Consider the following 15,396-nt stretch of genomic DNA (forward strand, 5'->3'; position numbering starts at 1 on the left):
CCCTGGGCTCTGCACCCCAAAAGTGCAGCCTGTGCCTTTAGCAAGGGGGACTATGGAGACAGTGACACCATACCAGGGCCAGGCTACCACCTGCTGTGGGTCCCCGAGCTCCCCAGCCCTGCCTGCTCTCTGCCTGCTTCCCCAGGAGGCGAGCACGCCTGCTCGTTATCTGCAGCTGCCCTGGTGTGATCTAATGAGCCCTTTGGGGAGCGCATGGGGCAGGCCAGGCGGTGCTGGGGGGATTCACGGAGCCGGTGGTTCTGCCGGCGATGCAGTGGGATTACTGCGTTACACATCGCACCCAGGGCTCCTCCTCTGCCCCCGCGGCCCCACTGGTCCCCCTGGCAAAGCCTGGTAGTGCTGAGGATGGACAGTTCCGGCTGGGAAGGCAGCATGGTCCCCTCGGGGTGGTGGCTGGGGCTGCCTAGCAGGACAGGGCTTGGGACAGACACCGTGGGGTGAAGGGACCTCTCCCCTGCCAACCACACTGGGGACTGGCTCTTCTGGCTCCATCTGTCCTGAACCAGCTTGGGAAGGGCCATGGCTGGAGGAGGAGGTGTCCTGCGGAGCCCCAGCAAAGTCACAGCGGGTTTGGAGGCTGTGTTGGCCCCAAGGCTTTGGCCAAGGAAGGAGCAAACCGGAGCAGGGAGTGTCTTTGAGCAGGCTGCAGGAGCTGAATTTACCACCCAGGTGTCCCTCCAGCACTGAAATCACCCAGTGCCCGGCCTGATGCTGTCCCCATACATCCATCTCTCCCCTTCCTCCTGGGCTCTGGGGACCCATCCCCTGAGCCACCTCGCCAGGACCTGGTGGCTGAGCTGGTGTGAGCCCCACTGACCATAGTGGGAAGTGGGGAAGATGCTGGTGCTGTGTTTGTCGCCTCTGGACGGTGGGGAAAGGCTCTCCCACAGGGGATGGGCACTGTGGGTGCTCCCTGGGCTCTCAGCAAGGTGCCTGGGAATGGGGACAAGGCAGCTGAGGCAGGGAGGATGCTCCTGGTTTTGAAGGGGACAGGGAGTGATGGCAGCTGGCTAAAATAAACCGGCTGCCATGGAAACGGCAACACTCCCATTGCAGAACGTGGTAGCAACCAGCTGTTTGGCAGCAGCGGTAACCAGGGCCGGGAGAGGGATGCTCGGCCGTGCCTGCCACCTCTGCTTCAGTGGCACTGCTGCCACCGCTGGGATGGTTCCTGGGAGTCTCCTGAAATGGCCAACCTGCCCTCCGTCAGCTCCATCCTGGCCGGGAGGTGTGCAGGGGGTCTCACCCTGCTGTGCAGCCCCAGCGTGCAGAAAAGGCTGAGCCAAGCACCCAGCCATGGTTTGGTGCCCACCTGGTGCTCTCCGTGCTGAGCCAGGGTGTGTGGAGGCTGCAGAGTGGGGATGCCCGAGTAGGCATCCCCGGCAAGGGCTGTGGGGGAAGCGCTGGGCACGGGGGGCTGCCTGGGGGGGCATGGGGAGCAGTGCGTGGTTTGGTTTGTGTCAGTCACTTCTCCAGAGGGTTTGGGAATCGCTGGCGGAGCTCATGGTCAGGAGGGGGAGGGAGGCACCGAGCCAACTGTGAAACACAAACTCAGCTGCCGAGTCCGCAGGGGCGGCGAGGGGGAGTGCTGTGCCAGGGCGGGCAGCCCGGGCTGCTCCCGGCAGAGCTGCACCGGGGGCCGGACCCGCTGTGAGCCATAAGGTGTGTGGCAAAGGTGGGCCAGGACCAGCACAGGGCCAGGCAGAGGATGGGCTTTGCCTTGGGGGACCCATCCAGCCGCCACAGCACCCATCTCTGTCCCGAAACCTGGTCTGGAGCCCAGGCAGCCACAGCCAGGCTTGGGATGGGGCTGGCGAGTCCTGGCAGTGGGTTGGGGTCACAGTGGCAGTTTCCACCTGGACCTTCTCCTTCAGGAGAGTCTGGGGCACACCATCACCCAGCCCCAGGGAATGGCACAGGGCCACGGGCAGGGGGCTGGGCAAGCATCTGGCACAGCCTGGCTCCACGGCACGGGTTCCCAGCTCCACTCCTACACCCGGCTTGCCTGGAGCCATCCTTTGCCCCACAGCATCGTGGATCTGTGGGGCAGGGCAAGGCTGGACCCCCCTGCCTGGATCCTGCCAGGCTCTGCCCTGGGGAGAGGCATGGAGAGGAGCCGTGGGAGGGCTATGCAGGGAGGGGGCTGCAGCACGGGGTCCCTCGTAAGCCCCAGCGCACACCTAGGGGGTGATTAGCCATTCCTAATGAGATGCCGTCTGGGCTTCGAGCTGGCCGTGATGCGTGAGGAGGCGGGAGATGCTCTGGCCCGGCCGTGCTGAACAGCCTTCAGGCTCCTTGCGTGTCAGCCACCTGCGACAGAGGGCCCAGGATGGACACGGCCCGTCACGCCTCTAATGGGCATTTGGTTCAATTAGCGACACGTCAGACCGGCTCTGCTCAGGCGACGCGCTGACCCGAATACGCTCGCCTCCGCTCGTCAGCCGCCGGCGAGACCCCTGCGGCGGGGAGGCGGGTGCCCTCCCTCTGCCCCCACTGTGCCCTTTCCTGGGCAGCCTGTGCGGTCCCCCCTGCCCAGCTCCAGCAGCGATGTCCCGGGGAAGGACATGCTGGGAGGGACGGGCAGCCCCAGCTCCCCAAGGGGGAGATGTCAGACAGGACCCGGGCACCGGCGAGCTGGCTGCGGGGTGCCCGAGACAGTGTGAGGGGCTGGGGGGGCTTATGGGGCATTGCAGGGGGGCTGGCCGTAGGGTGCTATAGGGCACCACAGAGAGCTGATGGAGCATGGCAGTGGGTTTGCTGTAAGATGCTATAGGGCGCTGCAGAGATACGGCTGTGGGACACTATGGAGCACAGCACGGGGTGCTGTGGGGCATTGCAGAGGGCTGGCTGCGGGGCAGCTGCGTGGTTGCAGGGTGCTGCAGAGGGCTGCCCGGGGTGGGAGAGGGCAGCGCAGGGGGTGGCGGGGGATGCTGTGGGGCAGTGCAGAGTGCAGGCTACAATTTTGGAGCAGAGGAGATGCCATGCACATGGCAGCTGCTCAAAACTGCCTTGCCGAGCCCTGCACCAAGGGCTGCTCCTTCCCAGCAAGCCAGTGTGTGCTGCCCCAGCCCCAGGGGCAGCGGGGAGATGGGGAGATCACCGGGGCTGCTCACAGCATAGAGGCTGGCGGGGATTCACAGCCCTCCTGAGCCCCGCGTGCTGCCGGTGCCAGGCTGCATCCCATCCTTGGGGAGTTGGAGGAACCTTGTCATGCGTTAGGCTGGATTTACAGCCGCCCAGCTGCCCTCTCCCTGGCTTTCTCCTCCGTGCCGCTTCCCCCCGCCAGAAGCTGGTGCTGGGTTCACCCACCTGTGCAAGGAGGGCTGCTGTGGAGCAGGCTGATGTGCCTGCAGCCACCAGAGGTGATGGAGGTCTCATCCTGCTCCCTGCCTCGGGCATGTCACGGGGGTCTGGCTGCCATCAGCACAGGGCATCTGTCCCGGTCGCAAGCATCTGGGGTGCTTGGCATCCCTCTGGCGCGTGGGGTGTGCTGCCGCAGCATGCCACCGTGGCGTGCCACCTGCCATCTGCTCCCCAGGCAGGCGTGGGCCCTGCTCAGGATGCAGCGATTCGGTGCCAGGGCTGGGGGACTGCGCAGAGCCATCAGCCGCTTCAGGCAGGACGGAGGGGACGGGTGGCTGGGGCGGCAGGTGGCACGGTGACGCCAGTGGTGGGGAGTAGGGCTGGCCACCCCCAGGGGATGGTGCCAAGAGGCCACAGTGATGGCCATCGTGCACTTAGGTGCTGGTGCCCATGGGCAGTGCTGTTTCTTGGGCGAATACGATGTCTTTGGGGGTGTCACCGGTCACTGTGCCATGCCACCACCACCCCTGGACAGCATTCCCTGGGATGAGGCACCATCGGGGTTGTCAGCAGCCTCTGACCCCTGGAATATTTCCTCCAACATTGGCAATTTTTATGTGTGAGAAGTAAATAAGCATCAATTAACCCCTGGAGCCATCCTCGTGCTGCCGGAGAGCAGCCAGCAGAGCGCTCGTTAGTGGCCCTGTTGCTGCTTCCTCCTGTTAACCAGCGTGTGAATCTCTGCCAGGTAACAGGCTCATTAGCTGGATGGACCAGCAGCCTGGACAGACGTACAGACCTCGGCCGCGGGGCTGGGGCTTGCTGGGAGTGTGTGGGGTCTCTGCAAGCGTGACCGGGCTGTGCTGACATCGGGAGGGGTAAGATGTGCGGGGAGGAGGCTGGCGTTTGGGATTTTGGGGTTTTGTGGTTTTGCTCAGAAAAAACCCAGAAGACGTGGGGACAGCAGGGAGGGGTGGCAGCCCAGAGACAGCGACAGGGACAGCAGACAGGCACAGGGGATGTGGCAGGGACCGGAGCGGGTCAACAGGGCCCCTTCATTTGCTCTCCCCAGCTCTGGCCAGGACCAGGTCTTGTGCAATCCTGCTCTCGCTCGAGTTGCTCGTTTCCCCCACCCCGTGCTCTCCTTGGGGCAGGCAGGAGGATGTCCAGCCCCACTTTCACCCCGAGACCCAAGGCTGGAGGAGCGACCCCCAGGACACGCCGCTGGGGTGCTGTGGTGGTGCGGATCAGCAAGGTGCTCGGGATCCTGCAAAGGGCCCGGCATCGATGCCCATCCTTGGGGTCCACCAGCACCCCATCCACCAGCAGCCCGCCGCTGTGCTGGGCACAGCCTCACCAGACAGCGTCTGTCTGGTCAAAAGGACACGGGGGAAAGGCTCCCAGCACAGCAGCAGCAGCAGCATCACTGCCAGATGCAAATTGATAGTCAAGTCACTCATCCAAACAATGGGGTCCGGCTAATCCTTTTACAATGGGACTAATTGCTAATCAGACCGATTTCACACTGGCTGTTCCCCTGACAATGAGGCTCCGTGGAGAAGGGCTCCTGAGGGGGGGAGAAGGCTCCATGGGTGCCCAACGCTCCCACCAGCCCCTCCATCCCCCTGCCAGGCCCTGCAGCAGGGCCAGCCCCCCAGCAGACGGGCACCGGGATGGCACCAGGGTCTTCCAGGTTGGCAAAGCCTCCAGCAGCCAGTGGTCAGGGGCCACCTTGGTGTCAACCAGGGCTGAGCAAGGGCTTGGGTCCACCTGCAACTCCTGGCAGCCCTGGTGACACCTCCAGCCCTCGCCTCCACTACCCAGAGCATCTCCTGCCCCTTCATAGAGCTACGGCGTTGAGGGCTGGTGCCTGAAACAGTGGGTGCCACTCCCTGGTAGGAGCCCTGGCACGGTCTGGACGCACACTGGGGCCCGATTCTCCTTGCCCTGAACTGTTTGAGTACCGTGGGGCTGCAGTGGGGCCAGGATGCCAGGAGGGTCTCTGCTTTCATGAGGGGCCTGAGCCATCAGAGCAGCGTGAGCAGGGAGGGGACGCCATGGGAGAGATGGGGACCAGGAGGGAGACACAGCAACGGTGCGGGGCATGGCCAGCCCTGCAAAGGTGGAGGTTGCTGCAAGAAGTGGTGCAGGACTTTGGGTCACAGGGCAGAGAGGGGCAGAGCGGTGTCAGAGGCATCGTGGGGACCCTGGGACTGGCGCCAGCCTTTGCCTGCTCCTCCTGTTCCCTGCCAAAATCTGCCAGACCCTGGTGCACATCCCTGCCAAGGCAGTTGCTGTCAGGGAGTTTTTGCCATCCCTGATGTCCCCTGCACATCACTGCACTGCCAGGGGCTGGCCGGGAGCTGAGCCTCGCATTTCGGGGCGTGCGATCATGCACTGCTCCCTGCCAGCCCGGGGCTGGGTGCTGTGGGATGCTGGGTGCTCGTGGGGCTGCCGGGAGCGGCCGGGGTGCTGGCGGGTGAAGCAGGTCCCTGCTTGCGTGGTGTTAATAAGCTCCTGGCCCGCCCCCATGCAGCCCACTGCCCTGCGCTGTGCACCCCGAGCTATGGCCAGCCAAGCGCGTCGGGGTGCTAATGAGGGAGAGAGCCGGGCTCGCCGCGCCTTCCACTTAATTGCTGCTGTCTTTTGGCTCTTAATGAAGCTCTGCTGCAGGAGAGGCAGCAGCCTCCCCTCCTCTCCGCTCCCTCGGGCAGCCCGACCTCGCCAGCCTCCCCCCACCAGCCCTGTCCCCTGCCCGACACCAGCCTGGCCCTGGGTTCATGGCTGGTGCTGGGTGCCTGGGTGCCCTGCGCTGGAGCGGCGAAGCGGGAGAGAGGCAGTAGCGGAGGAGGAGGTTAGCACTGTGCTGAGTGTCACCCCTGTCCAGCTGTGGTGTTCCCAAACCCCCCAAACACCATCCCCTCTCTGTGCTCTGCACGGCAGCTCAGTCCCAGCCGCGGAGGGCTGCAGGATCTCCTGCCTCCCGGGCTGAGCAGACCCGGGGAGCACCGGCAGGGAGGGACCAGGGCCATGCAGGGGGTCCGCACTCCTGTCAGGGGCCCAGCAGCAGCTGGGCACCCCCCCAGCAAGCCCTGCTCAGGCATCCCCAGCCCCCCGGGTGTCTCTGTGTGGGTTCAAAGTGGCTGGTGGTTCTGGCTTTGCAGACGCGGTGATGGCCACATGCTCTGCTTCTGTCCCCTGCCGCTTGCACCACGGCTCAGTCACATGGAGGGGACCTTGGGTCACCCTGTGGTTCAAGGGAGAGGTGTTTGGGGGGTTCAGGGAGAGCTCTCCCTGTCAGGCAGGCTGGCCCAGGGCTCTGCTTGCTCCAGCTGAAAGCAACGGGCATCGACACAGGCAGCACCGCCGCGGAGGGCAGCACGTGTCCCAATCCATTCCCTGAGCCATGCCAGTCACGGCCTGCCCCCTCCCCGTCTGTGCACGGGGCCACGCAGGAAGGGGTTAACGGCTAGCCCATACCTGCAGTTGCATTTTAAAGATGTGAAATTAAAGCCCGTAATTTATTCTCCCCACACACGAAGGAGCAATTAGTTCTAAACACGGCTTAATCAGTCAGCGCGAGATTGATTTCTGTAGACTTGGATTTGGTGGCTGCTGGCGAGGAGCCAGCCTGGGAGCAATCTCCAAATAAATGAAGTGCAGAGAAGTAAGCCATTACATAATATGATAGATGAGGCTGGAGCTCACTCGCCGCTTCATTAGTATTCCACTGTACGCCGGCAACGGCACCAAACTTTCTCCCCAGCACCTTGGTTTCTTCCTCCTCCTCGTCCCTCTGCCCCTCCTGCAGCTCAGCAGGGGCAGGAGGAGCTGCCTGCCTCCCTTCGGCAGCCCCTGCCGAGCCCTGGGCAGTGCTGGAGCGAGGGTCTCTGCACCATGGACTGATGCCTCTTCAGGACGCTCTTCCCTGGGCTCTGCGTCTTGCCTTTCCCCTCTGGATCCTGGGGAAACTGAGGCGCAGGGAGCTGGAGTGGCATCCCATGAGCTGCAGAAGATCAGCAGCAAGAGGCAGATGTCCTCATCCCCTCTCCTCCCCCGGCCAGAGCTTTGAAGGCATCTCCCCAGGGTCACCCCAGCCTGTCACCCCACGGGGCAGCGGCAGCTGGGCACGCTTGTGTTGGGCCGTGGCCCCTGGTGCAAGCTCCCTGCCTCCTCCTGCCTTCTGCAAGGGCACCCCCGCTCCGGCCGGTGAGCTGCTCGGAGCTGCAGCAGCAGGCAAGAGCAAGAGGAGCAGAGTATTGCTCTCAGTAGGAAAACCCCTTGAGGTGCTGGATGTGGATGCAGGGAGCCCGAAGTGTCTGGGGAGAAAGAACTCCCCTCGTCTGAGCAATGAGGGTTGTAGCTGGGTTTGCAAACCCCTCCGTGCTGTGGTGCCCGAGTCTCTCGGACAGGGTGCATGCCCTCTGTCCCTGCCACGGGATGTGCAGAGAACCAGACCCGCTCCCCCTGGGCGCCTGGCCCTGCTCGCAGGGGGTGACAGGCCTTTTGGGGACAAGATGTCACTTACATGGTGCTGACGCGTAGCTTTGGGCTGCGGCAGTGACAACGCACACTGCGCAATGCATGCCTCTCCCTCCCTGGTGATGAGGGAGGAGGGGAGCACAGCGCAAAACTACGCCGGGCAGGGAGGGTGGTTTGGAGCCAGCTCCAGGGGGTCGGCGCCCGGTGGTGTGTGGGCAAAGGGGGTCCCTCTGCCCGTGGAGCTGGTGGGGTGCCTGGCAGTGGGGAGAGTGGGTTGGGACCTCTGTAGAGGGGTGTGTGGGCAAGGCTGTGCTGGGAGCATCCCAGTGGGCTCTACTTGGAGTGTGGGTAGCCAGGGCTGGGAAGGATGGAGAAGACCCGGACCTCTGTGCGGACATGGTGCAGGGCCTGACTCTGCCCCTGTTTTCATTGCCTCCTCGCCTTGTCCCTCCCCAGGCTCCTGCCAGGGAAGAAGAGTCCCCTGAGACCCGGCCCTGCCTGGTGCAGGGCTGGTGCAGGTCCCCAGGGCACGTGCTATGGAGACCCCACCTCGACTCCCTGGCATGACAGTAATCGTGCTAACGGTAGATAGCTGATAGAGGCAGCAAAGGGCCATGACCCATGGCCTCCTGGAGGTGAAATGCCCGGCAGTGCCATGGGAGAGACCCACCAGCTGCGCCCGCTGAGCCCCGACCCCTCCAGCAGTGTCCCAGGGGATGGAGCCCAGGTCCCCCACGATGCCCCATGCCCCTCCCCAGCCCTGCAGTCCTCCCCCTCCGGCCCGGGGTGCTGGAGCTGCTGCTGACCATCCCCTCTGTCCTTGCTGTCTCTGCAGAACTCCATCCGGCACAACCTCTCCCTGCACACCCGCTTCATCCGTGTGCAGAACGAGGGCACCGGCAAGAGCTCCTGGTGGATGCTGAACCCCGAGGGCGGCAAGACGGGGAAGACGCCCCGCCGGCGGGCGGTCTCGATGGACAACAACAGCAAGTTCCTGCGGATCAAGGGGAAGGCCAGCAAGAAGAAGCAGCTGCAGGTGACGCAGGAGCGTGGGGAGGACAGCCCTTCCTCCCAGCAAGCCAAGTGGTCGGAGAGCCCCGCGTCCCATGCCAGCGACGAGTACGACGCCTGGGCGGACTTCAGGACGCGGGCCAACTCCACGGCCAGCACACTGAGCGGGCGCCTCTCGCCCATCATGTCCAACCATGAGCCGGATGAGCTGGAGGAGGATGACGGTACCCCCTCCTCTCCGCTGATGTACCCCAGCCCCTCCAGCACCATGTCTCCTTCCCTCAACGCCCGCTGCTCTGTGGAGCTGCCCCGGCTGACCGACCTGACTGGCACCATCAGCCTGAATGAGAGCCTCGGGGAGAGCATGCTGGAGGACCTGCAGGACGGCTACACCATGAGCCCTTCGCAGCAGCTCCCCCCGGCCGCCCTGCGGCAGCGGAGCTCCAGTTTCACCTTCAACTCCAAGTGCTCCACCATGGGGGCTGCCACCAACACCTACTGCGGGACTATCTACAGCCAGCCGGCCATGAGCCTCATGCGCCGCCTGCCCATGCAGACCATCCAGGAGAACAAGCAAGCCACCTTCTCGCCTGTCAGCTCCTACAGGAACGCCTCGCTGCAGGACCTGCTCTCCTCCATCTCCTACGCGCACAAGGAGAGCATGGTCCCCGGCGACCTGCCCCTGCCGCAGGCCAGCCCCATGGTGCCGGCCCGTGGCCACAGACACAACCCGCTGCTGTGCGGGAGCGGGGAGCAGGGTTTGTCCTCCTACCCGTCCCACTCGGGCTCTCTCATGAAGAGCAATGCTTTGTACCACCCGTCACCAGCCGGTCACCACCCTGCGGTCAACACCAGTGCCTTAGCTAATCCTGTCAGCCTTATGAGCTTGCCCAGTGACACGTGCAGCATGACAGCCATGCCGCACCATGGGCATCTGCATTCCTACGCTAATAACCAAGGGGCACACATGAGCTTGCTGGATTCGCTGCAGGGCCCCTACCCGGGGGCCGTCCACCCCCCCGTGTTGGGCCAAGACAGGTTCCCAGCAGACCTGGACCTGGACATGTTCAATGGGAGCCTGGAGTGCGATGTGGAGTCGATCATCCTGAATGACTTTATGGACAGCGACGAGATGGACTTCAACTTTGACTCGGCTCTCCCGCCGCAGAACGGGCTCAACGTGCCCGCGCTGCCCGGGGGTCCGCAGCCCACGAACCAGAGCTGGGTGCCCGGGTGACGCCCGCCCCAGGGGGGTGCTCGCCACCGAGAAGCCACGAGGGGAACATTGAGACTAACTTTTTTTTTTCCTTTCTCTTCTGCCTTTGTTTGTTAAGATGGGCTAGAGCCATCGGTCTGAGCTTGAGGTCAAACACAAAACACAAACCATAGGGTCAAATACTGAGACGGGGTAGGGTCCCCAGCCCCCAGCCCATGCGCGTGCCCGATCTGCTGGGTCCTCCCATGAGCATCCTCCGGAGGACGCAGGGCAGGCGGGCGGGAGAGGCAGCCAGAGCCAGGCGGGTCCAGGGGGAGAGCAGGAAGGGAAAGCCTCTCCAGACAGTCCCAGTGCCCTGCTGCGGCGGTGCCGGTTTGATTTGTCCTTGTGCTGGGTGATGGCTGGTGGCACGGGAACACCCTGCCTGGGCATCCCTTTCTGGAAAGGGACCCTTTTCTCTGAGCTGCCTGGGGAAACGAGTCCTCTGAGTAGAAATGTCAGGAGCGGGGACCCTGCCCCATGGCAAGGGGGGGCTCGTCACCCCTAAATCCTGGTGGAGATCTGAGCTCTGCCAAGCACACATGCCCAGGCCACCTCCACTGCGGGTCTCCTTGCGTGGCTCCAAGCAGGTTTTCTTACTGAGCAGTGAGAAGGGGGGTTGGTGATGGAGGGAACGGTGCGCAACCTGCAGCCCTAGGGACAGCATCTCGGCAGCCCACGCGCCCACTGGTGGCTGGGGGTGCCACGGTCACGCCCACCCACAGGAAAGCTGCGGTACCCTGCCCGGAGCAAGCGTGGGCACGCTCTTGCGTGTGGTGCACAGCCCTGCACAGGGTGGTCCTGCCAGGAGTGATGTGCTGCTGGCCTGGGTCCCCTGTGCCGGAGGCTCAGGGGGAGCTCGCAGGGTCGGGGAGGGGGACGTATTTATTTGATTTCATGCACTCTTTTGCCATTGAGTTTTTGCATTGGAAGGAAGAAAAGGTCGAACTTAGGGAGAGGAGGAAAGAGGCCATGGGCAACACTGAGGGCTGCGCCCCGTCGCACGTCTCATCTTGGCTTGGCCATGGCTTTGGGTGTTGGGTGATGGGATGGAAGCTGGGGGCTGTGATGTGGCTCATACTCGAGAAGGGGGTGTGTGCGTGTGAGGAGGGGAGGGATGCCCAGGCCTCCAGAGGCAGCGTGGGGTCCACCCTGCCCCAAGCCTCGGTGACTCACACTGCTTCCCCCGCGTGCAGAGCTCAGGGAGGTGCCACAGGGCTCACAGCCGGGGCTGTGGGGCTCCTGGGGAGTTGCTACTGGTTTCAGGAGTGACTCCAGCCAGCAGCCAGCATGCCTGTCCCGGAGGGCTCGCTGCCCATCCCCAGGATGCCAGAAGAGTTGGTCTGGGGAGATGGCAGCAAGAGGGGTCAGCCCTGCTGCACCCATCTGCCAAAGGCCGGTGCTCCATGGGGATGGGGACCACGAGTCACACGTGTGTCAGGAGCCCAAACTGGCCCCACTGCTCTGCGGGGCAGGGGTGGGCCAGGGACCCCCTGCCATCCTGCACAGCGAGGGCGAGGGCTCCCCACCACGGAGCAGCTCAGCCCTTGGTGCCACAGGGTTTTGGAGCGGGGCAGCCAGGCAGGCTGATGGGCAGCTGGAGCGGCTGATTCAGAGGAGATGGAGGGGCTGGGAGGAGAGGCGGTGGGAGCTGCTGCTCTGTTCCACGGGGCTCTCTGCACAGTCCATCTTCCTCCTGGGCACCGCAGGTTTTCTCTAACACCCCTGCCCCTGGGTTGCAGCAAGGGTTAGTCCACTGAACCAGCACATTTTCCTGGCCCAGCTCTTCCCTTCTTGCTCCAGCACCACCTCCTCTACCACGCTGCAGGTGCTGGGTCCCACCGAGCCATCGGGGAAGCGCGGCTGCTGGGAGCCGGGGCAGGGGGGGACCCGTGGGTGGGCACCTCCTGCTCCTCTCCTGACCCAAAGCGTGACAGAGGAGCCCCATGTGCCACCGTTCACCTGCGCCCTGGGCACATGGCAGGCGTAGTCTCTAAAGACATTCTTACAGGTTAATTAATTATGTTTACATTATTTGATCATGTACAGAATTTAATATATTCTATTATATATAATCTTTCTTGAATGCTTTTTTAAAAAGGATTATTCTTTGGTCAGGATCATTACCGCATTCATTTTATACACCACCTCTCGTTTCAGGCATATTTAAAATCGTTGGAAACCGATTGCAAATGGCTATTTAATACCCGGCACCCCAGCTCTGCACATGGGGTGTGAAGGACTGCTAGCGAGGAGAGGCAGGGAGGGCAGCTGGGGCTGCCACGGGAGAAAGGGGGGCTCTGCACCCCAAACACGGGAGAAAGGGAAGGGGTCCTGGCTCCTCCAGGCATCCGATCTCCAGGCACACATCCAGCAGCACACCAGCACGCCGGGCAGTGCAGGCCAGCTGGGGCTCACCCCGGCAGTTGGACATTTGCAGGTGGGATGCTCAGGCACAGGGACCCCCAAAAACCCCTTCGGTGTTGCAGATATGGGCTGACCATCGTTGCGGAGGGGAAACCGCACCAGCAGTAAGAGGAAAGTCCCCCCTTGTCCCGCGCCAGCCCCGCTCCCCCCGCTCGCCTCCCCCTGCCCCGCCGCGTGGTGCCCCCGGGCATCCACTCCCGGGGCACGTCCCATTGCGAAGCTGTCTTTGTGGTTCGTGACCGTGGGGTTGTCGTGTGTGCGGTGGAGTCGTGTTGGTAAGCGTCGTGTGTACAGTCGTCGTGCGGTGCGAGGGACGGCAGGCAGCTCGAGGCGGGCACAGAGAACCCCCCAAAGTGGCTGGGACCCTGGGGAAGGGGGGGTGGCTGGAGGGGGAGGCAAGACGGGCTGGCCCCGCCACGGCGGAGGGGAGCAGAGCTGGGGGATGCCAGGACCACGGTGCCCGGGTGGGGTGGTGGTGATGGCACGGGTGAGCCGGGGCCATGCTTCATGCCTGTGGGGCAGGTCCTGGGGGCGGCTGTCACGGCCATGCCCCCTGCGGCTCCCACCGCCCCGCTGCCGGCACTGCTGCGAGCACAGGGAAGGGGAAACCAGGGCTTTATTTCACTGTCCGGTGGTGGCAGAGGCTCCGGGTTCCCTCTCTGGAAACAGCTCCCGGAGCACAAGCCACCTCACATCCCACCTCGCTTGGCTTCAGCCTCCCCGCTCCATCACCCCTCTCCCTCCCGGCCCCCCCTGCCCTGCTCCCGCCCGTCCCTAGCCCTGCCCAGAGCCAGGAGCCGGCGTCGAGGGGATGCCGGAGGGGCCCCACCGGTTTGCTTCATACGGCGGTTTTCGGTCCGTCCTTTCCCTCGTATTTATAACTGTACAGACTGGGGGGGAGGGTCTCTGACAGGCGTCATCTCTCACCACGCATCTATCGTAGGCAATGGTAACTTTCTTGATCGTGCTATTAGAGTTTGTGTATGTGGCAATGTAAAGAACTGTGTATAGTGCATTGTACAGCATATTTTCATGAATAAAATTGTTTTAAATATTACAAGGCAGGGCTGCTGCCTTCAATGCTTGCGTGTGCCTGGGCTGAGACAGGAGGGACAGTGCTGGACCAGTGATGCCGGGGGGACCTGGGGAAAGCCACCAAGGAGAAGATGTGGTGTTTGGTGAAACAGAGCTTGCACCCAGCATGGGGATGGGTGGGCTGTGGAGGTGTCCATGCAGTCCCACCAGGCCACAGACCTCTGGATATCGTTCTTGGCAGTCTATAAATATAGGTATTTACTGACTTACCAATATTCTTTTAAACTGGTGGCCTGCCTCAGTGCCACCACTGCCCGGTACAGTGGTGGGTGACAATGTCCAGCTCATGGAGGTGCTTATGCCCTGCGCCCACTGCCCCAAGCCCCTTCGCTCCCCAGTGAGGCTCCCTGGATGCAGCCCCCAGCCACTGGCCTGGAAATCCCCTTTTTCAGCAGCTGTTGGAGCTGTTTGGACTGAGACTTCCCCTTTTGTGGGTGAATTTATTTCCCGCTCTGGAAAAAAAAATACCAAAGTGACTGGAGGGTACGGCTCCTATTTTGGGTGATGATTTAGGGTCTTGGGGCAAAGTGGGTTGAGAAAACACCTCTGTGGTTCAGGGCTGAGGTTCAGGGATGGGTGTCTGCTCTAAGACCCCTCAGTCAGCCCCGAAAAGGGGACTTGGCCACCCAAGGATCTCCCCAGCGCCTGTTAAAGCAGGCTGGGGAAGCTGAAACCCCTCTGAGGTGCTCTCAGGCACAGAAAGTTGAATATTGCCCTGCTGCCAGGCACCAAACGGGCTGAGGGGACAGGTCCCCTCCGAAACCCCTGTGCCACCCCGACGGTGCAGCCAGCCAGTCTATCCTCTTCACCTTCCCTCTCCTTGGGGAGATTTTCGGATGGCTTCTCTGAGGGCTCTGCAGGGAGGGAAGGACTTGTTCCAGGCCACTTGGGGTGGACTTGAATTCAACTTCTGCCTCGATAAACAGCTAAAACAAAGGTGGGGAACCTGAGGCAGCCTCCAAAACCTATTTCAAAATATCCCCACCATCTCCCCACCTACGTGGTGCCCGGGGAAAGGGGCTCTTGGCTGCGGTTTGCAGGAGTCTGTGCCTGCCACGCACAGCATCTGAACGGTATGCCTCCAGCATATTGCACTTGTGGCCAAGCACCCCAGTGTCACCAGTACAGCCACCTCCACTTGCTGGTGCAGGTGGAGCATCTTTCCACTCTTGTGGACGGGTCATTTTCCCCACGTTACTGCCACGTAGCGAAGTGCAGGCATGGGGAGCCCTGGCGTGGAGGCTCGAGACACCCAGTTCTCCTCCACTGATGGTTTTCTGGTAACTTGGAGAAAAAGTCGTTAGCGTGGCAGGGCGATCATGTCTCGGAGGTGCTCCCAGAGGCCTGGCACATCCCTGTAAGCTGGTCCCTATAGGTCAGTCCTGGACAAAACAATGGAGAGGAGGGATTTCAACTACTAAAGACTTCCCTGTCAGAGAATTCAATTATTGCAGAATTTAATTGCTGTGGCTCAGTGGAGGAGGCGGTTTCAGCCCCTGACCCAGCAGTGAGCCCAGCTGGGTGCCGGAGGGCCCTGTTGTTTGCACCGTGCTGTCACGGGGCACAACCACCTGGCACGGCTCTGCTGTAGTGCGTGTTGTGCACCAGGAGCTACTTGAGAGTCAACAAGCTCATGCTGGTTGGGGAGTGTGGGGTCTGTCTTTGTGGGGCCGGAGGGAAGCAGAGGGGTCCCTCTTTGGTGGCTGAGCTCTCCAGGACAGGAGGGTGTCGTGGGACGGGCTGTGGCATTTGTGTCCTCAGTGGGCAAGAGGTGGGAGCAGCCTGAATGCGCCGCAGGCGAG

General features: G+C 62.7%; 1 protein-coding gene across 2 annotated transcripts in view; it reads left to right on the forward strand.

Annotated features, from left to right (window-relative positions):
• The window catches only part of FOXO6 (forkhead box O6), a 39,535-nt gene extending 25,976 nt beyond the window's left edge, over positions 1 to 13,559 (forward strand). For both annotated transcript variants that reach the window (XM_087761034.1, XM_087761035.1), the window contains one exon: positions 8,642 to 13,559. In XM_087761034.1, the coding sequence (XP_087617160.1) occupies positions 8,642 to 10,054 (1,413 nt within the window). In that variant the 3' untranslated portion in view covers positions 10,055 to 13,559. The remainder of the gene's footprint in view (positions 1 to 8,641) is intronic.
• Positions 13,560 to 15,396: the final 1,837 nt, after the last annotated feature.

This window comes from Nipponia nippon, unplaced genomic scaffold (genome assembly GCF_047370975.1).
Source record: "Nipponia nippon isolate SJK-2023a ecotype South Korea unplaced genomic scaffold, ASM4737097v1 scaffold_23, whole genome shotgun sequence".
NCBI lineage: Eukaryota > Metazoa > Chordata > Aves > Pelecaniformes > Threskiornithidae > Nipponia > Nipponia nippon.